Here is a 25947-nt window from a genome sequence, read left to right as displayed (position 1 = left end):
CTCACCTGGATTTCCTTCAGCTCTAGCGAGGATCGTCCCCCTGGCCTTTCCAATGCTCAACCAAGGCTTTTTACCGTTCTCAATTACCCCAATCCCTCATCCTCATGCCCATCTCAGCTCTTTTCCCCTTCAAATTTTGAGTTCTGCATTCTTTTGTCGTCTAGGATCAAATCTCCGCCCAGATTCAGTGGACGTGTTCCTACATGCTGTAGCCCATCTGCCCCCACAGCCTACTCTTCTGCCAGGACTGCATGCTCTCCCTTTCCCTCATTCCACCGGCCGCCTTTATTTCCATTTTAAGTGCACTTTTCCAAGCGCAACAGGATCTTACCTCTGGGATTCAGTTTTACCCCATGTTTCAGTCCCTCTGCTGTCCTCACTGCTTTCTATTCCAGCACTCCATCTTCTTGGAATCCAGAGACAGCACCTCTAAGAGTTCCTTCCGGGAAGCCTATCTCCTCCAACATCCTCTGCTTTTTTCCCCGAGACAAGGCCCATTTTACCCCTTCAAGGATGCTCTTCTGGATGCAATGTGTTTGACTGCCACAGATTCTTAGAGCCACAACCCACCAGTTTGTCTGTATTCCGTTTTCCAGAATTGAGTGACCTGACTTGTACCCCAGCCTCTCATTTTTTCTAGCTTGATCCACTTCGTTGTTAATACTTCAGTACCCAGATACATGTTTTCTCCTCAGCTGTGTTTCAATCTACAATGCTGGTCTCAATCCTCGTTTCTTCAGAATTGGAGCTGCTATCTTCACTGCCCCAACCATCCTGGATATTCACCTTATTTAAACAATGGGCCAGTCGTCCTCTTCTGTGCTCCACCTTTACATCAACACCAATCTCTCAGGCATTTCAGCTAACCAATATCTATTGCTAGCATGCCCGGAGTGGGGGCGTCTGATCCGCTAGGGCCACCAGAGGTTTTCCCCTGTAGGGGTTCTTTGCAAACCTCTAATTGTGAGTTTGATTGTAGCAGAAATATCACCCTGCAACTCACACTGTCAGCCCCACTGAAGCTCAGGAGGTGTGAGCCTGGTCAGTACCTGGATGGGAGACCTCCTGGGAAAAACTAAGGTTGCTGCTGGACGAGGTGTTAGTGGGGCCAGCAGGGGGTGCTCACCCTGCAGTCTGTGTGGGTCTTAATGCTCCAGTATAGTGAGGGGGTCACTATACAATAAAAAGGCGCCGTCCTTCAGTTGAGATGTAAAACCGAGGTCCTGACTCTCTGTGGTCATTAAAAATCCCAGGGTGTTTCTCCTAAAGAGTAGGGTTGTAACCATGGCTGACAATAATAATAATAATAATAATAATAATAATAATAATAATGTTTCTTGCAGGACATCCCCAGGAACTGGCATTAACCACAGGACTCGGGTGTCTGATCCAGAATCCCACAACTTTGCTTGTAAACATGTGCCTCCCGTTCTCAATCCTAATTCAACCCACCAAAGCAGTTGGCCACAAAAGCACGCAAACACCTTTAAATGCCTCCCTTAAGTTGACCCTGAGCACAAGAAGGCACTGCAGGACACGGGATATGTTGGGGCTCAAGGAGGATTGTAAACTCTAAGCAGGAGCAGTGAAGGTCAAGAGTTGTTTTAACAACAATGTGCAAACATGCGAATGATTTTCAAATGCAGGAGGTGCACAGATGCTGGAAGAGCACTGGTCTGCAGGAGGTGCACAGATATTGGAAGAGCACTGGTCTACATGTAGGAGGCAGTGGGGAGAGAGAGCTCTGCAGCTGTGGAGCTCAGGAAGAAACGGGCTGAATGGCTTCCCCACAATCTGAGTAACTCATCTCCGATTTGTGTGAAGTCATGAGGTGACATCATGACCTAGAAAGCATTCTTAGGCAGGTATTGGACACCCTGACGTACAGCGGTAGGGAAATTGCCACTTGTGTAGAAAATATTTGTTGCATTTCCTGTAAGCAAGTCTGCACTGAGACAAGCTCCCAGTCTCGTACTTTTCACCAAAGAATCATAAAAAAAAACGCTTTTTGAAATATAATGGAAATTGGTGACTCAGATTGCATTACCACAATTGTGTGATTTCAGTCTGCATGGTATCACAAATATTAAACAACTGTCCTTAGTGTAGAAATTATAGGGGCTGGGAAGCCGTCTTTTTTTAAATGGTGGACTTCAAATCATGTTAATTTGTTCGTTTTTTTTTCCTCTACGTTTTACAAAAATTGTCTCCTCGCAGGGACTGAATAGATTTTTCTTTTGTACATTTGTTAATCTCAGAGCTCTGTGGGGTTTTAATTTTTAAAGAAAGTCATTCAGTAGAAAATGCTGTACAGAGGTAAACAGGGTGGAAGATGGAAACCGCAAATTCTGAGCAAAGTGGCAATTTACACTTATGACCCCAAACTGAGATTTTTAACGTATAAGAGGTGAATCCTTGTCCTAAAGCCAAAAACAGTCTCAGGTTTTGCAGCAGTTTCTGTACGCCAGCATCACAGAGGCTCAGGTTAGAGGGAGCTGCTGCCTGATGATCACTTAACCTCAGTGATGGGTAACCCTTCTGAAATCACCCTAAAGACAGTTCCTGTCATCACATCTGACCTCGAATGAACCTGCACAAGAGCAAAGAGCTTGGGAGACCTGACGTGCAACCACAGGGAAACTACTGTTTAAGCAATGAAGCATCATTGCATTTCCTGTACACAGGCATCAATGGTGATGAGCTAAAATGTGGTCTGGGCTTGTTCAGCTAAAAATCATTGGAAAGCTAGACTGTCTAATTTCTAGGAGCCACAACATTAGAGAATGAACGGACCCCCATTGTGTACTGGCAAGGCCTAGCGCAAGGTATGTCCCGTGACCATAAAGCACTGCAAAACAGTAGCAGAACAGGCCTTTTCTTTAATGTGCTGTGCTGTGGGAAAGGAAGTGGATACTCTTTAAGCAGCCCCACAGAAAGTTTGCTTGTTGGTGTGCCACTGGAGTATCAAAAACATAAGCGGCACACAGACGGTGCCTGGCGAATCAGCTACGGCCAGAGCTCGTGCAGGACTGTGACAGGCCTGGCTTTGTCTTATGTCTGCAGACACGTGGCGGCCGTGATGCCTCAGCAAGCCCTGGCTCAGCTCCGTACTCGATCACTGCGGCTTGAAACCCGCGCAGCAGAGCCTGGACACCTGGCAGCTGTCCTTACAGGTGTGCGAGCAGGGATCTTTGTACACCAGCATGAGCCAGAGTGGCCACGAAACCCGACTTTGTGTCTCTGAAGTTTTGACTTCCTGGCTCCGCGCACACGCTCTCCCGGCCCAGCTCTGCCAGGCGATGTTTGTAAACAGAGCTGATGTATACCACACGGGTTTCGCTCACTGCAGCCCGGAGAGCAGGAGGAAGGGAGCTGAGCCACATGAAAGGCGGGTCTTCGACAGCGGATACAAGTTTCTCAGACGCTGTTCGAGAGCAGCAGCAGCAGCAGCAGCGGGGGGCGAGAGGAAGCGGGTGGCACAGCCCGAGTCCCCCCACCCGCTCCATCACTCGCTGTGCAGACGGGGCCGGGACTCCAGGCGTTTTACTGGAAGGCACTGCACTTCTCTCGCTCGCTCGCTGACGTCTTCTTCGCACCCGAAGAATCGCTGTGGGGAGACCACATGGCTCACCGAGGCTTAACCATCACTCTGAAATCTGGAAAAAACACAATGCGTCCCCCCCCCCCCCCAAAAAAAAATAAGGTTATAATCATGTAATCATTTCCTCTGTCAGCATTTGAAAAAAATCAGAAACTGAGCATGTTTCAGTGGTTTCAATATGATGTCCCCACAGTACGTGCCCAGTGATTAAAATACACTTTTCTGAAATGCTAGCAAGGTGGTATGTTGTTACAATGTTCTTTGGAAATAAGGGGCTGCAAACATTTCAAACAGTTAGTATCTCGCTACATCTGTCTTTGACCAGCCGTATAACTTTATTAACATTGGTGCTTCTCAGGTCAGGCATCATTCAATTTCCTGTGGATGATTAAGAATGAGTGGAATTGAAACACAAAGAAAAACGCACATTATGACAATGCAAAACAAAAAAATAGTAAAAAAAATCAGCACCTGGATTATTTCTTCATTCAAAATTACATTGTTCATGGTGCGAAAATGAAAATAAGTGCAGGTCTCCGAAACTTGCCCATTGCAAATAAAAAGACTTTCATCACTGTGAGGTTTCGAACGCATTACTCCCTGTTGTTGGACACCACCGCCCTGAGGTTTTAATAACTGGCCGCTTGCTCAGGGAGCTCGTTCAGAACAACCTGCAGGACCGTCTCAGCCAGGTGGCCATCATCAGTTTAGAAAGCACAGATGGAAACGGGAAGCCACAATTCCTGGGCTTTGGGCTCGCAGTCTGTTGGATCAGCTGGGGCTTTCGAGTCTTGAACTCGTCGCTTTATGAGTAAAGCCCTCCGATGACGGCCGCGACAAGTCTGCCAGTTCCCAGAAGTGTCGGCAGGCACTGCAGCTCTGGGCGGGGGTGGGGGGGGGCGAGTTGAGCTCAGACAGGGCTTGTGGGCTCCCTCAAACTGGGCTGTCAGTCTAGCTAGCCGTATCTCAATCATCAAACTCACGGCAGGAAACAAAATCCTCCCAGTTCGTGTGACTCACGGGCACCTCATACCTATCTGCTGTTGACTAAGCAGCTTTATTGCAAAACCAGAACTGACTTTTTGATTGTAACAAAGAGAAATGCTGACCCCGTCTTTTCAGTCTGGTCTCTGGGTTGAACTGTGAAACGCATCAGAAAAGCAACGAATGTGAAACAGGAAATGCAGAAAGCAAAAGTGTAGCTTCTTCTCTGAAACACTGATGCGTCATGAAGAAGAAAGGATACTTCAAAACGTTTTGCTGTAGCAGTAGCATGCTCTGCTGCTCTGAGACCACCCCACGCCAAAGGCGATGAGCAAAAAAGGAACTAGAACAGCTTGAATGAATGTATTGTAGGTCCTGCTCCTGATACAAAGTAATATCTTGATGCCTGGGCCCAGAGCGAAGGCACAGAGTTCCTGAAGAGCTCAGTGCTGGGACCCGAGCTCTGTATCTAGAGGTAGGGAGGCAGAGTTTACTGCCACATGTACAGTACATTGGGATTCTCATTCACCCCGGTCTCTCACGGTACAGCAGACGACTCGGTAACACACAACACCACACAACACAGACAGTACATGACAAACCAGAACAATAAACACATTGCAGACAACAATAAATATGGGGTAGTGAAAATAAAATGGTAGTCTAAGTCAAAAGTGCATAGTGCAGAGGTGCATTGAGTTCTGAGGCATTGCCAGATACCATTCTGAAGCCTAGTTGTCCATTCTTCAATGGTGCCAGAGTGCAGGGGGGAGAACAGCCCGGAGGGTTGGGATCCCGAATGATGGATTGGGCTTTAATGCAACATAGCATGGTGTGGATCTCACTGATTGATGGTAAACCACATCCTATAATCCTCTGTGCCGCTGCCACAACTCTTTGTAGTGCGTCTTTGTCATGCACGTTAGTATTGCTGCACCACGCAGCGATGCCACTAGTGAGGACATTTTCTATGGTGCTGCGGTAAAAGCTCACGAGTAGCTGCTTCCCCAAACCACAGTTCTTTAGGCACCACAGAAAGTGCCTTTTGAGATCGTTAGTGGACGGTCAGACCTTCTGATTTGATTGCATAAAGTCTGGAGGGATGACCAACAAAGAAGAGAACATTCTGTCAAAGTAGGAAGATTTGGATATGATTCAGAAGTGGGCAGATGCATAGTAAAAGAAATTCAATTTGAGTACAGTTTTGCATATTGGGTTATCATTTCACTATAGCAGGTGTAGCATTCTGGCAGTCCCCAGAGGTACAGTACGCTGAAATTGTGCAATGTGTTAATTACACACATCTGGAGTACCGCAGTAAGTTCTGATCACCCTTTTATACAAGCGATGAAGAAACAGGGGACCAAGTATGCAGAAAAACAAGAAGACTTGCGGAAGGAGTCTCCAGTCTCTGTGCAAAACAATTCAAAGGGGATCTGTCTGAGGTCTTTCAAATGGTAAAGGGAATGAATTTAACAGATCCAAGTAGTTCAATCAAGACCAGCCGAGTGAACCGAACACAACAGGACAGAACAGGAAACTGGTTATTTTTTTCTATCAGACAAAACTTAAATACACAGTGATAGATGTCTGATTACAGAAGGTTTACATGTGAATTATAAAGAAGGCTGACTAAATAGGCAGGTTGAGCATCTTCCTTAATTTGTTTTGACTAAGTCTGACCCAATTCTCATAAAAAGCACGCTGGCAAAGGAGACACGTGTGGCTTAAAAACACACCAAGTAGTGGTTTGACAATGTCATTCTGTTGCATACTGTAACTACAGCCTTCCCATCCGTCGATCAATCAATATCAGCAGCTTGCAACCAGCACACTCACCTGTTTTAAAATAGCCTTTTTCAGTTATCTTTAAAACTGCATCTTAAATAAAAAACCCAACAAATTGTATTTTTGAACAGGGCTGTTCTAGTAAACTTTCGAATTTTATGAAAAAGTAGGAATACTTACACACTACATTGAGATAGAGATATCTGACAGATTCAAGGTTTTTGTAGGGAAGGCAGCACAGAAGCAGTTCACAGCCCAGTCCGAGACAGCTCCTTGAGGTTCCTTATGCGCCCCAGGCAGGCTGCAGTCAGCCAGGTAGGACCCCAGTCTGGTGACACTGACCCCGATGCAGATGAGAAGGTACAGAAGGATAAAGCTACATCCATGATCGGATTGAGTGGAAACTTTCGGAGGGCCAGATTGTGAAAGCCCAAAGTGGATGTTCATCAGGCACTTAGTTTATAATGCACTATGGCATGTTGAATGAAAAAGCGATCAGGACCTCTGATTAAGGTCTCACCCCTAGAGCACAGTCCTCCTAATTTAGGAAAGCTCTTCAGTTCAGTAGATGTCACATATACAGTACATGGTTTACTTCCATGTTAACACGTTAAAAGTCATTTTGGTCTCCCAACTGCAATTCCTAGTGGGCCTGGTACCTTCTGGGGTTTTTTTCCAACCAGTATCTCAGTTACATACAGTAGCTTAAGTAGCTGCACAACTGTAAGGCTGTAACCAGGTCCTGAAGTATTTCAAGGTAACTGTAATTTAAGTGTGTTTTAAGAAACTGACAGCAAAAGATCATTGCAAAATCTTATGTCTAAACAAATTGACTACTTGGGTTCCAACAAAAACCAGGGGACCAACATTTTATAATTTTTCAAATATAGAAGTTTAAGCTACAATTATTTTCCTTTCATTTAAAAGAATATTGGCAAAATTAAAACTCTTACATTAATACTGAAGCTTGCAATGAGACATCAAATGGAAAAATAAGTACATGTATAGTTCCAATTTCTCACTTGACTATCTTTACTGAAATCAGTCACTCTTGAGGGGCAGTGGTTTTGAATACTTCCATTATTAAGTCATAATTCATGTTGACATCATTAGAGTTTTACATGCAAAGCAAATTAGTTTTATGATGTAATCTGGCACACATACAATATTCACACCTTTCCAGAAGCATTCCTTAAGCTTAATACAAACATGGGGCTATTAGAAAGTATATTTCTAAAACACAGGGGCTCACTTTATTTAAAATAAATTCATGTACCAACAACAATTTACCAGCCCGTCTATCTTTAAATAATTTTTAATGTAGTGTGACATTTGTTGTAAAATGTTGCTTAAGGTAAATGTTAGTTTTACTCAACAGCTATAATTCAGCAATATGTAAAGAATCAAAAGCCATTTAGGATAAAACCAACATCACTTGCTCTCTAGCTGTATGCTGCTGGATTTTATATTGTACTTCATATTTCACTAAAAGTGTTTATAAAGAACACTGTACATTTTAAATATTATTAAAAGTATTGTAACAATGAACTTATAAAACTCAACAATCTCTCACCCTTTCCAGGATGTCAGAAATGACTAATTTATGTCCCATTCCTGTTTGACATTTAACTACAAGAGCTGGTTCTAGCATAAAACTCCTTGACTGCTTCATCTACTTAGTACTGGTAGTTAGGAAAAAAATGTACTAGATTTTGCAATCGGGGATGCAGTTTTAAAATGGGGACAAAGAGAAAAAAGTACCAAACTCGGGTGAAAGACAATAAAGTGTTCATTTTATTTAGAAATTCACAGTTTCTAATGGCACTACATCTCTGTAGTTACACTTTTCTCCTCTTCCATAGTACTGTGCAGTTCATCCTCACAGACAACAAAAAACAAGCAGTGTTCCCAGTGGCCCATCACACTAGCAGGCCCAATGCAGGGCCTGAAACGCAGAGGCAGGGTAAGGGTCAGAGTGCCACAAACGCAGCTCGGAAAAAAGCACTTTACAAGGTAAGTGGAAAAAGTAAAGGCATGAGTAGTTATCAAAGTGCACACTGAGTCACAACTTAAACCCTTCACAACAGCATTATCTTTATGTAAAAGAATACACATTCACAAATGTACAATTTCTAAAAAGTCTTAACACACTCTCACATACACACACCTGCAGCTTTTTTTTCAGACATACACATTCAGAGGTGCAAAAGGTGTTATAATTAAACAAACATTAGTCCCTACTTTGGATGTGTTTTGGACCACATTTCATGAAATAACTCGAATGGTCAATACATTGAATGCCAGTTCAGAATGACCTTACAAATTACCTTCAAAAGGGAAATGAAACTGAACATTACATTGAACAAAACATTTAAGAAATAACAATCTTGGTCCCAATTTCTTCTGTAAATGCAAGATAAAGATTGGCCTCTTCACCTCATTACTGTTCAATGCTGTGTACTGTTACCTTTGTAAGTAAACTAATGAACATACCAGTCAGATACAGTGTGCACATTTGTTTCATGTAACTTAAATGAAAAGGGACCAAGAATTTTATCTCTTAGCAGAGTGGACCTCTGTCCTTTTATGGCTTCTGTCATCAAATTAGCAATTAAAACTACAAAATATTCTCAGAAGCCTTTCATATATACTTTGTCCAACTATGTCTGCATAACTCATCCAACAGCTTACACAGTAAAAAAGTAATGACTTTAAGGTTTATGCCTTTACTCCATCAGGGATTCTACAGAAAATGTTATTGTAGAACTCACTGGCAGTGAGGCAGTGACACTGACACCAGTCATAGAAATGAATGGCCAGTTACAACACTCTATATAGACAAAGGAAGTCTAAAGGCATTCCTCTGAGGAAGCCTTTAGACTTTAGGAGCACGGGTTCCAGCCTGACTGTGGCCAGGATTCCCCATGCAGTGGCACAGTTTCCTAAAAGTGCCACTGATGACAGGGTGGGATGGAAGAGACCCCTGAAGCCTCCTGGGTGCCAGCAGGCTTGTAATGCTGGCAGTGAGGGATGAACCTCCCCTCCAGTCAGAGCTGATCCTCTGGTATGGGACTGTGCTGGCAGAGACGTACTCAAGACACTTTCCAATTCTCCTGTGTGGGGAAAAAGGGTTTACAGCTGCAAGATATTCTAAACTGGATGGGTTTAACAAAACAAAGACTCTAAAATTAAAAAGTAACTGCTTAATATGAGGTACAGGAGAGATTTTTGAGCAAATCTGAATGACTGTAGACTACAGTGATCACACTGGTCATTCCAAATCACTGTGGGTGATGTGTGGTTTTCGAGAATGCAGAGGAGGACAAGGCACACCAACATCTTTCCAGATTTACCACTTTCACAACAGTCCACTCTTTGAATATCATTACATCTAGATTACAGAAAAATAAATAAACCAAAAACAAAAGGTGCCAGCACACATGTAGCTTACGTGAAAGAAAATCCTTTGACATTAAAACTAAACATTATGCTAAAAAGGAAAATAAGAATATGAAGCAGGAATCGTGAAAACCAGAATGTGATCTCAAAATAGAGTAGGACAATACAGTTCAATATTTCCCAGAGGAAGAACAGCTACAAAGTGATTAATCGAAACCAAGTGACTGACAAAGCAGTGTTTCGTGTATCAAACGGTCTTCGTGGATGATCACAGCAGACTACCACTCAAAGACACACCTGACAGAACAAGACCATTGCAAGCCTGGACTAGAGATTTCATAAGAAAGGTGTGTGTAACCGTACTTGAAATGTTCCAACACAAGGTAATTTTTATAAACAAACATGGAACTTGCAGAATAATCTGCCATGCCCTGTCCCAGGCACCCTATGGAGTCCTGAGAGGGAGATGTGTAATTATTTAAATAAATAAAATAAATAGAGAAGCAGCAGAAAACTCCTGGCACCTTCTGTATCTGCCTCCAGCAGGGGTGGGCTCTAGGCTGCTGGTATAACGAGATGACTGGAGATTGGGGTGTCACAGTAGGACATAATTTATCCATAGAACAAAACTGCATTTCAGATACTACACTTTGTCATCCCCAACATTGTACGTGTTAATATCAATAACTGACTAAACAGAATGCAGGTATGGTCATAACATTTAATCTAAATGCTCCCAAAATGTTTCACATGTAAATAAATTAGAAATATTTTCTACCTACACCCATTCCTTTTTCCAAGGGCCTCTATTAAGTAAGAGTAACACTACCACCAGAAGACAAAGCAAACAAATTCATCACTGCTGCTACCACTCAAAACAGCTGACAAATCAGTAAGGTTTGGGACACAAATTTTTCAAATGTGCTAGTTTCATCAAAATTACTTTGTTATTCTGGTGAAACTAGTTATGTAGTACAGAATGGTGGACATATTGCACACCAAGATAAAAGCTGTTGTCAAATAAGATTCAAGAACCATCTTACAAAAATGTATCTTTCCTTATAAGGTTCAAAATAAAAAATGTATATAAACCTTTGTAAGCTACCATAACTAAGTTTTATAAGTCAGGTATAAAAGGGGTTCTTACAATGGTCTCTTACAAATGTACTCTTGGTGCATCTCTCTTATCAGAGGAGTGATTATGAATGAAGACAATACTTCCAAATAAGGGCAAGTTGTATTAACTCTCCAATTCAGTTTAAAATAAATCAGTGTTTTTCATCTTTCCTTTCATCATGTTACCAAATATAGTTAGGAGTGCAACATCTATATTGGCATTTTGGGTAATAACGTCAGCTTTAGATCTAATACAATTTTCTTGCATTTTAGCTCCTTATCATAAAGCTGATGCAGAAAGTGTATGAGGAATGAGAACAGGGCTTTGAGCCTTGGCTTTAAACCAGATCCATCATATTCACATGATCAGAAAAGGGCAGATTTATCCTTAATGGTCACTTATTTCCCCAGCCTAGAGTATGGAAGAAAAGTGATAAATGCGTACATGTTCAATCTAAAGCCTTGAGGATGCAAATTACTTCAATCATAAAATAAGGAGAATTCATCTTGAAATATTGCATAATCTTTGTTCGTAATTCCCAATAAAAAAGTTAAGTCCTTTAACTGAAAGGCATTTAACCAATTTAGACATATACATTTGGTGTAATAATATAATATTCTCTGCTCCAATTAGTCTTTGGTGTGTGTACAGATTGCTTTATAGAGACTTGGGTTTTTTTTTTTACTAAAAGAAATCAGAACACCCTGGTCCCCCACAAAAATATCTAACTCCTATAGTGTTAAATCTGAACTAAGAAAACTAAAAATTTCAAAAACAAAAGGAGCAAAACTGCTTGTACTGCTGCACAGTTGTGCATCACTGCGACATGTTTAATTTGCAAGAGCAGCTTCAGTCCTCACTCAAACTGGGCAAGCCCATAGCTCTCCCAACACAGAACTTGTAACAGCCTCCCTCATTGTGCCTCTGTAAAACCAGGGGTGTGACGGAATGCTATCTGCCAAAGTACCTACTAACAGTACACGTTCCCAGTCTTGTAGAAAAACTCACCCACACTGAATTGTTATATGTTCGCTCTCCCAAAATTTTAAAACTTGTCAAAACCCTAAACAGACAAAAGGCACATAAACAAGGAGATCGAGGAGAGTTCTGAGAGGAAACGGGGCCAGTGCCTGTTCTTGTCAAAATGATTGGCTCCACTTGACCTCTCTCTTCAACCAAAAAAAAAACAAACGCTCTGCCCAAGTCTTAACCATCTTCGGACAGAAAGGAGCTTTTCTCCGTCCTCACTGCGAATCCTGTACCCCCCCATCTGCAGGGATACCAGGGAGAGTCGAGTGCCAGCCTGGCCTCTGTGAGAGGGGGTAAGAACAGAAGGGCGGAGTGCGAGGAGGAGTGCTGCAAAAGTCACTGAAATCAGCTGTCAGACCTGTCCTGACACAGCTGTGACTCCGAACGTACCCACAGTCATCTCCTTGTTGCCCTTGATGATAATGTCCTGCAGGCTGGCAATGGCGCCAGTGCGAGTCTGTAGAAGATCTCCCACACACTTTCCCTGCTCTGTCATCTTGGAGCGCCTTCTTTTGAAGGCCCTCTTCTCTGTCTTGGTCTTAGGCGGGGGCTGGCCATTGCAGAGGCGTGTGCAAGCAGAGATCCCGCAGAAGTAGGACTCATCGGAGTGCGACGAGCCCTCAGAACTGCCCTCTGATGGGGGGCCCTTGTAGGAGGATGTGCACACCTCCCCCGAGGGCAAGAAGGTGCTATGGGGCTGCACGGGGCCATTGCACTTTGGCCCTCCATTAGCTACTGGTGGCACGAGGACAGAAGACTTCAGCGTCTCGATCTTCTCGTTTTTCATTTTGCAACGTTTCTTCTGTAAGAAGACAAAAGGGAAAAGCAAATGTAAGCTTAAACTGTCAAAGTAAAACAACACAAAAAATACTCAATGCAGCCTTAACCACCTCAATGCTATACAAAACAAATCTAATTCAAACATTACAGAGGTTTTGGAGAATAAAAAGACCACAACAACATCCAGAAATGTATAATATGTTTAAGGAATGTAACCAATTAGAATTTACAGAAATTGACCCTAAATATCGAATATGGCAGGAAAGTTAACAGCTTATCAAGATATTTTTTTAAATTAAACAACTACAGAAGAATGTAACACTTAGCCCCAAGTACAGTTTTAGTTACAGAGTTACAGTGCCCCCTGGTGCCTGTTGTACAGACTATTTTACCATTATCTGCACTGAATTGCACTGTAACTCCCTTAATTCAGCAGTGAAGTGGTTAATTTTAACATCCAGAAGCAACAATATTGAGCCACAACCTGATTGAGTGATTAGTACAAAGCCTGACATGGAAGCAGTTCAATGTTTGCCAACCAAACATCAGTACTTAAATGGACACTGTACCTTTTTATTTTCTGGCGAAAACCTTAGAGGTTCTACAATGTACAAGTCATCTGGACCTACTAAAAAGGGGAGAAAGGGATGGAAGTTAAATGATGGTATGGAAAACAGAAGAACAAATTCAAGCATGGAAGTGTGCACCTGCAAGTAGTAAGTAGGTATATAATAATATATAAATACACAAAGCCCCTCCCTTATCAAATCACATGGTGCAAAATCTACACAGTAGAGAAGTGGCAGAATATGTGCACCACCCTCCTCTTATATTGTTCTTCAGTTTTATTCTGTGGGTGTCTATATTTAACAAGACAATTAGCACCAGTTAAACTTTCTAGATGCAGACTGATCCTGTAAAGACTTTCACGCCAGTATGTCTTCGCAACTAACTTAACTGCTTAGCTTCAGGAAGAAAGAGAATATTCCCTCAATTCTTAAGACAATGCTTCTGAAATTACTTCAAACACTCAAGATTTAAACTTGGTTTGCATGTTCATAAATGGACAACCATCAAAAAGAATGTTGCAAGAGATGGTTTTTTTCCAACCTCATCCAAAGACCATACTGTTACATAACATAAGCTCAAAATAAAATATCCATAACAATAATGTAAATACTCTGGTTCCTTTCAAGTTACTACTTGCAAATGCATTACATGCACCAGGAATGAGTTTTGTAAATTCTGTACATAGTGTGCATCTAATCAGCAGGCACTGTCTTTATGAAAAGAACCTGGCAATGATCATATTAAAAGCTTACAGGCAAACTGAAAATAGGCAAGAATGTGAAAAAAATAGATGTTTCATGTTTAATGCCAGGTTTTATGAAGCGATTGTTCATTTAATCTTTATAGCAAAACCTCCAAGACTTCTCAGCTCGTTTGGCAGCTGCTCTTCTGCCTGGTGCAGCGACAGAGAAAACCTGTGGAGCTACAGACCCATGTGGTGGTTTGCCGCCCAAGTCCTTTATAAAGGCAATACCAAGATCAGACCATTTCCATTCACTAACTTAACCTAAGCTTAGAAACTCGTTCAGGTCTGTTTATTGAAAATTAAGAGTAATATTAATGCATTTTAAGCCGTGGGTCAAAACAAGTTTTTCTTAGAAAATAAGAAGTACAGTTAATACATTATCATAATCCAAAAAAAATCTTAAAACCCTACAGCTAAGGCTGAACAGTACAGTAATTTCCAAGATAAAACAGCAGAAAAACAAAACCTGAAAGCAATTCATAAGGCTAAAGTGGCTCAACTACTGTAACTATTTTGTTGTAAAAAGAATACATTATCTCAGTATTTTGCCACTATATAATAGTTAGCGGAGTCACAAACTACAAATGCCACACTTGCCTTCTGTAGTGGGTAACTGGAATGATTTTGACCGCACAAGAGGGCAAGAAATTCTTCTTTTGAGGCTCATGTCATCATATGAAGAGAAACATCTATGAAAAAAATACATTTTTTAATTTAGCAGCCCCTCATAATACCAATTTTACAATAAAGAGGAAAAAATAACTCAAAATCCTGGTTTAAACAAATGTCAAAGAGAGGGAGCAGACTTAAAGGAAGATTTATAAATTACAGAGTTAATCAGTCCTCTAGAAATTGTTTTAATTGTGATATTTCACATATTGATAACTCCTAGAAATATTTAAAAATGTGGAATTGTAGCCAAGATTACCAAATCACCTTGATCATTTACTTTTAAATATTTAGAATTCTGAATATCCCATTAATATTAAGTTACATTAATTAATAAGTCAATATCATCATCAGACCCACGCTGGATGTAGTCACACTGATGACACTCCTAACGGTGCTAGTTTCATTTGTCAGTTTTCCAGCAGCACTGTAAGATGAGAGGTTGCAATATGCTAATACTTCCCAAAACTGTAAAACCCACTCAGCAGGTTTCAGATATTTATGACTGAGAGACCATTGTCTTATCATAGGGTAAAAGCAAACCTTGACATACAAGCAAGTGACCCTCTTGGTTAGAGATGCAAATAGGTTCCGATACACTGATTAAAGTCTAGAATACCTCTTTGGGCTTGGGTAGTGGTTGCTCTTGGGAATGGAAGAATCTGGCCTTTTCTGTAGTGGAGCAGAGTTGCGGTAGCGCTGGACACAAAGCAGAAGGCCCAGGGACAAACACAGCACCAGGGAGATGACCAGGTAATTCTGCCAGTCGGACACCTGTAGAATAGGCATTGGACTCAAAACGGAGCACAAGACAGCAATTCACATGACAGAGCACCATACCAGTGCATCAAGCAATGGAACAACCCTTTCAGTTAATAGACTGATATACCCCTCAAACTACAGAAACCACACTTCTGTCAGTACATAAGAAGTAATCATGCATGTTTTGGTGTTGTCTAACCACACAAGCACTCACATTGTTTATTCACAGTGTATAATATGTCATTGGCTCCAGAATGCACGACGTTCATGAAGATAGACAATTACTGCTAGGAATTGTAAGAAAATTCGTAGAAATCTGAAACTGCAAGTCACAGCCTCCATAGTTTCCTGCTCTCTATGCCAGGTCAGGTACTTAATGACCTACTGTACACAATACTCTATTACACGCACTACTGTAGCCCTTTAAGACACAGACAAGAAATTATTCCCATAACAGTTGGCTGAAATGGAGCAAAGAGACAGGACAATCCTCTACCTCTCTCTGAAGCTGGCTAACAGTGGCAGACAGGTCAAGAACCAGCTCTGTGACGTTCTCTAGCTGGCCCTGCAGTAATTGGATTGACTCGGTTTGCCGCTGGTCCTAAGGAACATAAGGGAAAAAAGCAAACTTTCAGGGAGTAACTTAAATAGTTCACATACAGTGAATTAATTAGCAACCTTTTGGTTCATAGCAAGTGGATGTTCACAGAACTCTGCAAAAGTATTTACACCCCTTCAACAATTGAACAATATTCACATTACAAATGTGTGTAATGAATATTTCTAATCAAAACTTGAATGACCAAACTGAATACTTTTATGGGTACCATAAGTTGAATGTAAATTAAAATGGCAAACAAAAAAACCCAAAACGTGATAAATACACATTCAATCAACATTAGCTAATTATTTTAACAAACCTGATTAATAAGTCAATAACAATGACTCAAGAACCTAATGAAAAAATTGCAGTGAAAATCCAAAAAGCATTTTCCCCCCCAATTGTGCAAAGGAAAATAAAAACATTTGTAATTCAACAAAATGGGTAATTATTTGAAGAGACCGAAAAACTCACTTTGCGTGTCCTGAGATAACAAATGGGTACAACCACAAAAACAAACAGACTGCCTGTACCCTTTTAATGAAGGAAGAGACCCTGACCTGCTCCTCTGCAATCCTGGAGGTGTTTTGGAGCTGAATAATAGTCTTGTTAAAGGCTCTCTGCATTTCTTCCATTTGCTTACGGTACCTTTCGAAAAAAATAACGGGGAATAATTAACGGTCATTTCATAAGAAATGAAAAAATAAAATGTAATTTTAAGGTGAAAAACATACACTTTTATACAAAGAGGTCAGTATTAGCTTCATTTAGACCATGTAGAGCACTGGGAGTCAATGTATGATGGTACACCCTTTCTAAACATTCATTTTGTTAAATCCCTTCTTCATTTTGTATCAGAATTAGGAAACACGCAAACATATATATATATAATGATCGCTAAATTATACAATGGAAAAATTGTAAAAAAAAGATTTTACACTGTATTGTAAATGTGTTACACCACATTAACCACTACTTTTAGAATTTCTACCATCAGTGGGGAAATCTGGTGCCATGCAAATCAATAGCACTTAGTCCTGGACAACCTCAGAGATTTCAAATTCTAATTTTTAAACTTATCTGCTGAATTGTCAATATCTAAAAAGACAAATCCTGGTCCTCGACAAAACTTTTATGACGGCACCAACCTTTGACTGAGCTCTTCCAGGTAGCGGCTGCTGAGAGACATGTTCATCTCCAGGGCCTTGATACGGTTGTTGAGTCTCATAAAGACGGACTCCTTCTGGTTGGAGCCGTGCACCTGGTTGCCATTGCTGTAGCCCAGGTCCGAGGAGTTCTGTAGCTCAGCATAGAAGTCTGTGGCAGTGCGGTGGAGCTGCCCATTGGCAGAGGGCACAGTGAGGATGATGTCCTCGACAGACTCTTCTCCCTTTAACTCCTGCAACACAGAGCCAGGAGAGTCGCCAGGCTCCAGAGAGGCAGCTGGTTTTGTCGGTTCTTCAGGGATGGCTTTTACAGCTCCAGTCTCCGTCTCAGCTGACAGGGCTGGTAGCTCCAAAGCAGGTTGAGTTTCTGTAGGCTTAGCAATTGCCTGTACAGTCTCTGTATGATGATCTTTGACTGTAGAGATGAGGTCCTCCTTCCTGAGAGCTTCAGACTCAGAACCAGGAACAGGCTCCTCTAAAGTGGAGCTGCTGCTGCTAAAGCTAGTACTTGCTGGTGTTTTCTTTTTGCCCTCTGCCTGGGTTTCAAGGGTTCTGTCAGGGTGCATCATTCCCTTTTCCGACAGATCTTCAGTGGATGGTTCAGGAATCTCCTCAGTTGGTGTGACCTTTATGGAGGCCGTGTCAGAAAAGCTTTGTTGAGGAAGGTTGGAGGACTGGCTGGGCTCCAACTCGGTGAGCTCCACAATAGTCTCAGGGTGCCGGGATTCCTGATTAATGTCTGTAGCACTGGTGCTCACGTCTTCCTTGACCAAGGGTAGCTCTGTCTGGATTGGCTCCTCTATGACAGGCAGATCCAATGTCTTAATGGGCATGAGAGTGGAGTGCTCCAAGGAATTAAGGTGATCTGGCTCTGCCTCCTGCTTTCCCAAGGCACTGCTATGCTGTCTCTGTAGGGCCGTGATGGCAGTACACCAGTGAAATATGTACTCGGAGAAGCTGGCGACACAGGATAGGAAGGGCAGCTCCCCACAGTAAATGTTGCTTTCTAGTTGGTGTTTGCTTTGACCCTCTGCCTCCTCATCCTCCAAGTCCTCATCCTCCAGCAGGGTGACAGTGGATGGACTGGGCTCTTCCTCCTCCTCATGTACCAGCTGCACAATCAGGCTCTCTTCTGGCACGAGGGGCTCTGTTGCCAGAGCTGGCTCAGGCTCTTCTACCGGTGCTAGAGATGGATCACCTACCTCCCTTGTTTCTAACCTGGAGGAAATTAGACAGACAAAAGCTTCAGGAGAGTGATTTGGCAGTAAGCCTTTTTAATTTATACACTTGGGCAATGGAGAACAATTCTGCCAAGTGCATTACAAAATTCTTCACTTATCTACAGTATTTCACAGTGCAGACTATAGTTATTCTGGGTCTCAGTTGGTTCATATTAACACCAGCTAAAGTCAATCAACTTATGATTGAAGGCTCATAATAACAGAGAAAAAGAGAAAAACGTATTAAGCATACTTGGGGAAAAAACAGCAGGCTGCCCAAAGTACAAGTAAAAGGCAAAACCAATCAATGTGGTGTATTAATGACACAAGAGCTTCTTTCACAATCTTTAGAACCAAAGTATGTCCAGTTTTATGCAAATTTTCATAATGGCTTGACACTCACATTGGAGGAGAGTCTGTGGTGGGCTGGGGTACTGAAGATGTTTCTGTCTGGTTCATAGCTTCAGTAGAGATGTTGGCTAGAAGACGACAAAGTGGTGTGATTACTACAGAAGAAAATTATTTTATACTTAAGACTCATAAAAACAGTGTTTCAAATAATTCAAACCTCTTGTTTATAAGTTCAAAATAAAAACACATTTACCCCAGCTGCGTCTGCAAAACAACTTATCTTACGTTTTCACAGTATAATCAAAAGGAACAGGAATTCACATCCAGGTTCTTCACTTTGTCTGTTATTGCTGTGGGCTATAGCCAAGGACCAGACCTGTTTCATTAAGGGATAAGTTTGAAAGCCTTTGTTATGTAGGCTGACAAGTGAAACAGGTGTTCCCAGAGCAAGGCAAACCAACACTTTATTATTGAATGTACTAGTAGTGGAAACACATTTAACCAGAATTTAAGGCAGAGACGGACTGTAAGGTTCAATGTTTGATTAACTCACTTCCAGGGATTTTAGCACAGTCATTTATATTATTGGTTGATAATGCAATTACATTATACTATTAAGCTATGGGTTACGCAGGGATCCGCATTAGAAAAGACTGGAGAGCCTGCTATTTGACTACATAAGCCTTACTCAGAGCACTGTAGTGTAGTTTACTCAATTTACTTAACTGCTAAAAGGAAAGAATCAAATTCTGCATAGCTGAACCCTCCTCTCACAAGCTATAACCTTTTACCAAAATAGTTATTTAGGGTTGGAACTGCAGATTGCTGACTGATTCTTATTTTAAAGCTAGTCTCACATATTGTTCTGGTGCCAGACCACAAGCAGCTAGAACCCTGAATGATCTGAAAGAAGAACTGAAAAGTGCTGTGTTGGTCTATGCCATTTACAGCCCCCCTTGCAATCCAACAGAGCAACAAATAAAGGAGTACAAAAATGACAAAATCATAAACCAAGACTGCCTATGGCCAAGGACCCAGGAAAACCAGTATTCAAAAGTAGGAACTGGGGGAACAGGTTGAGTGTAATACCGTCTCTCCGTGCTGCATCGTCCAGTTCTGGTTTGGCCCCCAGCATATTTGCAGCTATGTTTACCATATTCAGGATAGCATCTGCAACGCAAACACAAGCGCATGAATAGCTCCTTCATTAGTACTGTGGGCTACAAAAATAAGTGGTCTGGTCTATAACCAGCTGTTTAAAGGAAACATTACAGGAAACCAAAAACCTGGCAACTCTGAGGCACTAACGTAACACAGAGGTTGATTTTCTTGTATGATTTTTTTCTAAAATGCAGTTAAGTTTAACCTGTGTGGTGCGAGGCGTGTGATCTCAACCCCTGCAGGAGCTTGCCGTCGGAGGAGAGGGAAGAGAAAATAGTGTACTCTCCACCCACCCTTCCCCTGGGATAGTTCAGGCAGCACTCCATAGCCAGACCAGCACACATATTACAGCCTATCACACAGTCAACTGATTAGTGATTCCTTTCATTACCTTATGATTTTTTTTTTTAAGTCAATACGATGGTCACCTAAGATATTTTAACAGTTATGCCATGTCCTGAAAATTGCACTTTGTAGTTCCTGGTTACATTTGACATTACATTATTGTAGACATTACTATGTGCATTAACTTACTTGTGGCTGAACCCAGGAGGTTCTTGGAAGACTTGTCTTCTGGTGGCACATACCCAGGAGGATAATCTACAAAGGGGAACACTACAGTTCAGAACAGGAAATTGATTATAGACTAGAGTTGAGTAATTAATTGCATTTTTAAAAATTTTACCAGGCAGTATGCACATGACTAAGCAACTTACTATGCATATCATAATATGTGGCCCCCATATGACATGTAATCCACAAATAATCAATTGTCAAGGATCTCCCAAGACATGGAAACTTCTACATGAAAATATTAATGAAAATTAAAATTTTTAATCTAATATACGACACAGCCTATGTTAGTAATACACATATATTTGCATTGCAGCATCAATGAAAACGCAAAAAGGACATTTAAATAGTTTGGACAAATTATATTTTAAACAAACACTTAATTTTCTATTGACAAGTGTATACTTCTATAGACAAGCAGCAGGAATATACATCGTAAATAAATTGGTGGAGATAATAATCTCTAAAATGTATTCTATGAAAAGCACGTAGTATGTATGTTCTCATCCAGGCAATGTAGTAAAACATTAGAAACAATTCTTAAATATATGGTGAAAGACAGAATTTTTGACAAAGGCAGAAATGGCAAAATTCTTAAATGCACTAATTAATAACGTTTTCAGCTATCAAACTAGAGAATGGATACTGCACCCTTAGTAAGACGTCACTAAAAGGACCCACAATAAGTCCTGGTTTTACAGATATAGATTAAAGGAACTGAGTCTCAGCCTTGAACTAGAGAAATAAATAAGGATTGAATTTCCTATTTTAAATTTTCAAAGTGGTGGATAAAATAAAACAAGATCAATCCCAGCAGCAAACACACAGGGTCAGAAATTGAAATTAAACAGAGGTGCTTTTACCACTGAATATGTACTGCAATTTATTTATTTACAAGGGGCTATGGAAAACTGCCTGGATGGGATTAGCTACTAAAATGCTCTTCTATTATTTGTGGCTCTTGTTCTACATTACGTTTAGTTTTGGTCATTTACTGACGCATAAGTATACCATAAGTAAACGATCTGGAGAAAAAGGTTGTTTAGGAGAAATGCCCTAAACAAACAGCAAGCATTCTGGGCAATGCTGAGAACTGGCAGCATTCACCACTTTTGAGGTGCTATACACAAAGAAACAACTGAACCCCTACACAAGTTGCAGTACTTTAAATACTGCCTTAAACTTTGATATTTGGTCTGTTACAGATGCACTTGAAGAACATTTCTCTGAGACTAAAGGTTTTCAGGTCCCCCAAATGGCTCCACAAGCAGAGGCTATTGCCCAGAACACAGGATCACGTCACTTGCTGACTGTTACTGCAATAGTCCAAACAGTAGCACACAATTGGCTGTGTCTTATTAGGGGACCAGGCTGGGATTAGGTGTCCAGGTTTCTGAAACGGTAACTCCTGTGACATCCCCGGAGAACAACTGTTATGTAAGGGTTATTAGCATGTGAAAAGAAGAAAGGATCGGATCCATGTCAAAAGGAGCTATGACTAGGAGCCAAAGTGTAAAGAAACAATTCGAGATTCCTAAATGGATGAGTATAAAATACACAAAAAATTCGGATCTAAAAAAAACGCTGCCATTACCATAATCTTCATCCAGGTACTCCAATCGCTCCGATGCATACTGTGATTCTGCAATCTCTTCGTATTCTTCCACCATGCTGGTGCCAAACACCCTGCCAGGGGTAAAACACAACAGTGAATACTGTACAATGAACAGTCACTCATTTCCCAATGAATGATGTAAAAAAAGAAAGCCATAAAAGAATGACACTCGCAGTGTCTTCTAACTCAGGGGTCGGCAAACTACAGCCCGCTGTACTTTTCTTAGTGGCCCGCAGCTCACTACTGTTGGAATCTCGAGGGTTACTTTTTGCATCAGATATTGAAAACTTCCGCCAGTGGCCTCTACTTGTTAGCTCTGCTGCTCTCTCTCAGCACTAACGGTCAATTGCAGAACAACGCCTATTTCACGATGCATTTACTTTTAGCCTATCAGACGTTACCTTTAACCTAGGTTATGCCTGTTGCTACAGCTGATTCTTACTGTAAATTCATCTGGATTTTTGTTGCCTGCTGCGATTGGCTCAGTAACACAAGTGATGTCTAGTGTACGCCATCTTGTTTGAAAGCAGGTGATGATTTTAAATGGTTCTAAAAGTTATAACTAACAAGAGGCTAACTGTAAGGCATTCCTGCCATGCCTGAAAAAAGAAAGATCGATGCAGAGGGTAGAAATTTTAATGACAAGCGGTTTAGAAGACTACTTTTGTGTCCCATGGAAACAAAAGGCAATGTGTCTTATCGCTGTGATTAAAGAATACAACATAAAAAGGCTTTACGAGAAAACATCAGGCTAAGTTTTCGGAATAGACAGGAGATGACAAAGGGAAAAATCAGAACAGTTGAAAAAGTCGCTTCAGGGGCAGCAGAAACTGTTCAAGAGAAAACTCGAAGAATATGTTGCGGCTGTCCGAGCCAGTTATCAGGTATCGCAGCTTCTAGCAGCAGCTGGCAAACCCTTCACGGGCGGGGAGTTTATTAACCAGTGTATGCAAGGTCACGGAGGAGATGTGCCCAGAGAAACGCAACCTATTCCTGTCGGTGAGTTTATCGGCTAGATAGAGGATTTCACTCAGGTGACCCAGCAAGGTTAGTAAAAAAAATGTTAGTGGCCCTTGCTCTAAAAAGTTTGCCGATCCCGGCTCTAACTGAAAATAACTATGAGCTTTTATCACGTAATATATCACGTGTATATATATATTTCTTAGATTTCAAATTAAATGCATCACTTTTTCTGTTGTTTTACAACTGAAATTTAAGGGTTTTAATAATAGGCTTTCCTGTTGTGACAGCTTTCCCCTTCATTTTGGCCTCAGCAGGGATACAAGTAATTCTGAGAACACAGGAAAACAGACTACAGGAGAGATCACTATAGGGTTCTTCAGGAGCCTAAGGCACAAATTCCTGCAGAACTATTAAATGTAAATGTTACGCAATACACTTGTAATTTGTAGAGCATACCACACTGCCTCAGATAATATTAGAGCACTGCAGTATAATTGTATATACACAGAAAAGGAATACTTTAATTTGTGTTTTCCAGTAAATTATTTTTGTACACACACCTTCTAGACAATCTTCAGACCATCACTGTTGCTACTTGACTGGGAACAGTTGTCATTTGCACACACAGCAGAGCTTTTTTCAAACAAAAGACATTAAGAACATATAAGAAATAGTATGGCCTCAGTTACACAATCAACTCAACCACTTACCTGATGAGGCTGAGTGGACAAAAATGCTCTGATCCAAAATGAGAGAGCAGCTCAACCTATATAGGAGAAAATCATTAAAACCCATGCAAAGGTAGGCCTTCTGTTAACATTATGTGAGCATGTATACATTGAGATAGTTAAGAATTAGTAAATAGTAAGGCCGAACTACATTTGCAAAGCTTTATTTTAATTTTTTTTTCTGCCATGCTTTATTGTGCACTGCCACCAAAGCCCCATTTAACTGTCTATCCAAAGCATCTGAAAGAGAATAATGCTAACCTTTATGTACTTGATGAACATCTGATGCAAGAAAAATAGAAAATGAGAGAAAAACAAGAAAAGTAGTCAGTAGTAGAAGACCAGATTCATGCCACAAGCAGGTCAAGCAATTTTTATTCTAATGCTAAAATCTATAAGCATTATTCACTCTACAATCTAGCTCTACAAGAGACTACAGGAATGGGAAGATATTAAAGAAGACTTTACTGAATAGCGACCAAAGAAAACAGAAGTATAGACAGACAGCATTATTTTGCTCTACAGAAGGGAAATACAAGGCCTTTACAAGGTTTCTGCTGCAACTATCATTCAAAACTGCCAATGACCTGGCATCAAATCAAAGAAAATATTTATTCACAAGAATTACAGACATTTTGGTAGAGAGCATATCATGGTAACTCAATATTAGTAGATGGAGCAATAATAAAAATGTATACAGTACATCTTGCAGTTCAGAAAGAAAAAAAACAGGAACCATGAGATGTCAAAGATGAGGATTTTGTTTAACTACCAAACATTGTTTGGGAGAAAGACTTCAGTAACCACTACTGTAAGAAATATGTACATATTGTAAACTATATTCCCACAGAATATAAAAGTTAGAGACCACATTTGTTTTTCTTATTAGGAATTCCATGATTTCTTGTACAGTGACTCCAATGAGTCCTTGTATTTTAACTCTAAAATGATTTACTCCCAAACACTGAACAACTGTCAAAAGAATAGAATAATATTTCATATGTCCTCTTTTCCCAATTTAAATATTATTGGTAGGGACTGAAATCAATCACAGTTTAAAACATCAGTGTATTTGTTCTACAAAGTCTTCCAACCACAATACAGGACACATAACTTTTCTGCTCTACAAACTTGGAGCCTGACAAATTATCTGCCATTGAAAGAAACTGATCAGACCTCAAGTGTCATTAGAAAGTGAACAATCAAATAACTATGTGCAACAAGTGAAGTCTTCTAAGCAGGAGAAGGATGCAATGCTTCTTACCTTGACATATTTAGCATACAGCTGTTCATCCAGTGGGAAGCTCTGAACAGTCCTTTCATCTCGTGCGTGAAACGTGCCAAGCTTAATCCATTTATTGGTCGGGTACCTGAGAGTAAATACAACAAACTATTTTCTTCATGATTTTACAGCTGGAGAATAGTACTCAAAAAGCATTACCTTATTTAAATACACGTATCATTTATTTGTTTTTGCTAATTCCTGTCTGTTATGTTTATATGTAAGCCTTCTTAAAAGGCTTCATTTTTTCCCCAACTTCGCAAACAGCGCCTTCTCAAAGTCTCTAAAAACAGCCCCATTTCACAAAAGTTATTTCATTTGCGATTGACACCTGAAGTTGAGATAAAACTTGTTCTTTCTAATTGAATCCCACACTCCTCCATGATGAAGGACAAAACTGACCTGTCACTAATTGAAACCAAGAAGTCCTTTGGAGTAGAGGAGAACAGCTCAAAGTTTGCAATATCCAGCTGTTTGACTTGAATTGGCTCGCAAAGTTCAATTACAAACCTGAAAATGAAAAAGCTTGCAATTAGAAGTGAAAAAGAGAATTAACAAAAATAGCATTTATGCAAAGCTACAGCACAGAATAGCTACTGGTTTCTCAGCCCCTGCATTTCTGCTTCTCGTTAGTAGGATGTGTTTGCACAACAGCCAAGAGTTGTGGAAGATGTGCTGTACTGTATGCACTGTACACACCGACGTGGCTCTCTGACATATGCCTTTTAACAGGAATTTAGATCGTAAACAGGATGGCTAAACACAAACAGTGCCGCATACTTTTAAGCTGTTGTGCAGAAAACTTCCCAAATGAACAGCTCATGCTTTTCACATTCTACAGCT

The 25947-nt window shown here is 40.8% G+C and overlaps 1 protein-coding gene and 1 long non-coding RNA gene across 5 annotated transcripts in view; both read right to left on the bottom strand.

Annotated features, from left to right (window-relative positions):
* Positions 1-2861: 2861 nt before the first annotated feature.
* Positions 2862-7395, bottom strand: LOC148652485 (uncharacterized). The gene is made up of 3 exons (XR_015925088.1): positions 7327-7395; positions 6554-6710; positions 2862-3656 (listed from the first exon to the last, which is right to left on the bottom strand). It is a non-coding gene; the product is annotated as an uncharacterized LOC148652485 (long non-coding RNA).
* Positions 7396-8149: 754 nt separating this feature from the next.
* suco (SUN domain containing ossification factor) overlaps positions 8150-25947 on the bottom strand; it is a 42195-nt gene continuing 24397 nt past the window's right edge. For 2 of the 4 annotated variants that reach the window (XM_088599243.1, XM_088599246.1), the window contains 15 exons: positions 25507-25614; positions 25087-25192; positions 24084-24104; positions 23805-23860; positions 22111-22202; positions 20478-20543; positions 19872-19952; positions 18835-18910; positions 17194-18429; positions 16606-16693; positions 15941-16045; positions 15302-15456; positions 14611-14702; positions 13268-13326; positions 8150-12720 (listed from right to left, as the gene is read on the bottom strand). In XM_088599243.1, coding sequence (XP_088455369.1) covers positions 12271-12720; positions 13268-13326; positions 14611-14702; positions 15302-15456; positions 15941-16045; positions 16606-16693; positions 17194-18429; positions 18835-18910; positions 19872-19952; positions 20478-20543; positions 22111-22202; positions 23805-23860; positions 24084-24104; positions 25087-25192; positions 25507-25614 — 2791 coding nt within the window. In that variant the 3' untranslated portion in view covers positions 8150-12270. The remainder of the gene's footprint in view (positions 12721-13267; positions 13327-14610; positions 14703-15301; positions 15457-15940; positions 16046-16605; positions 16694-17193; positions 18430-18834; positions 18911-19871; positions 19953-20477; positions 20544-22110; positions 22203-23804; positions 23861-24083; positions 24105-25086; positions 25193-25506; positions 25615-25947) is intronic. The other 2 variants (XM_088599244.1, XM_088599245.1) reach the window with 2 other exon arrangements.

Source organism: Lepisosteus platostomus, chromosome 11 (genome assembly GCF_059453375.1).
Source record: "Lepisosteus platostomus isolate fLepPlt1 chromosome 11, fLepPlt1.hap1, whole genome shotgun sequence".
In the NCBI taxonomy this organism is placed as follows: Eukaryota; Metazoa; Chordata; class Actinopteri; order Semionotiformes; family Lepisosteidae; genus Lepisosteus; species Lepisosteus platostomus.
Note: the sequence above shows the minus strand (reverse complement) of the source record. Positions and strands in the feature narration are given on the sequence as shown.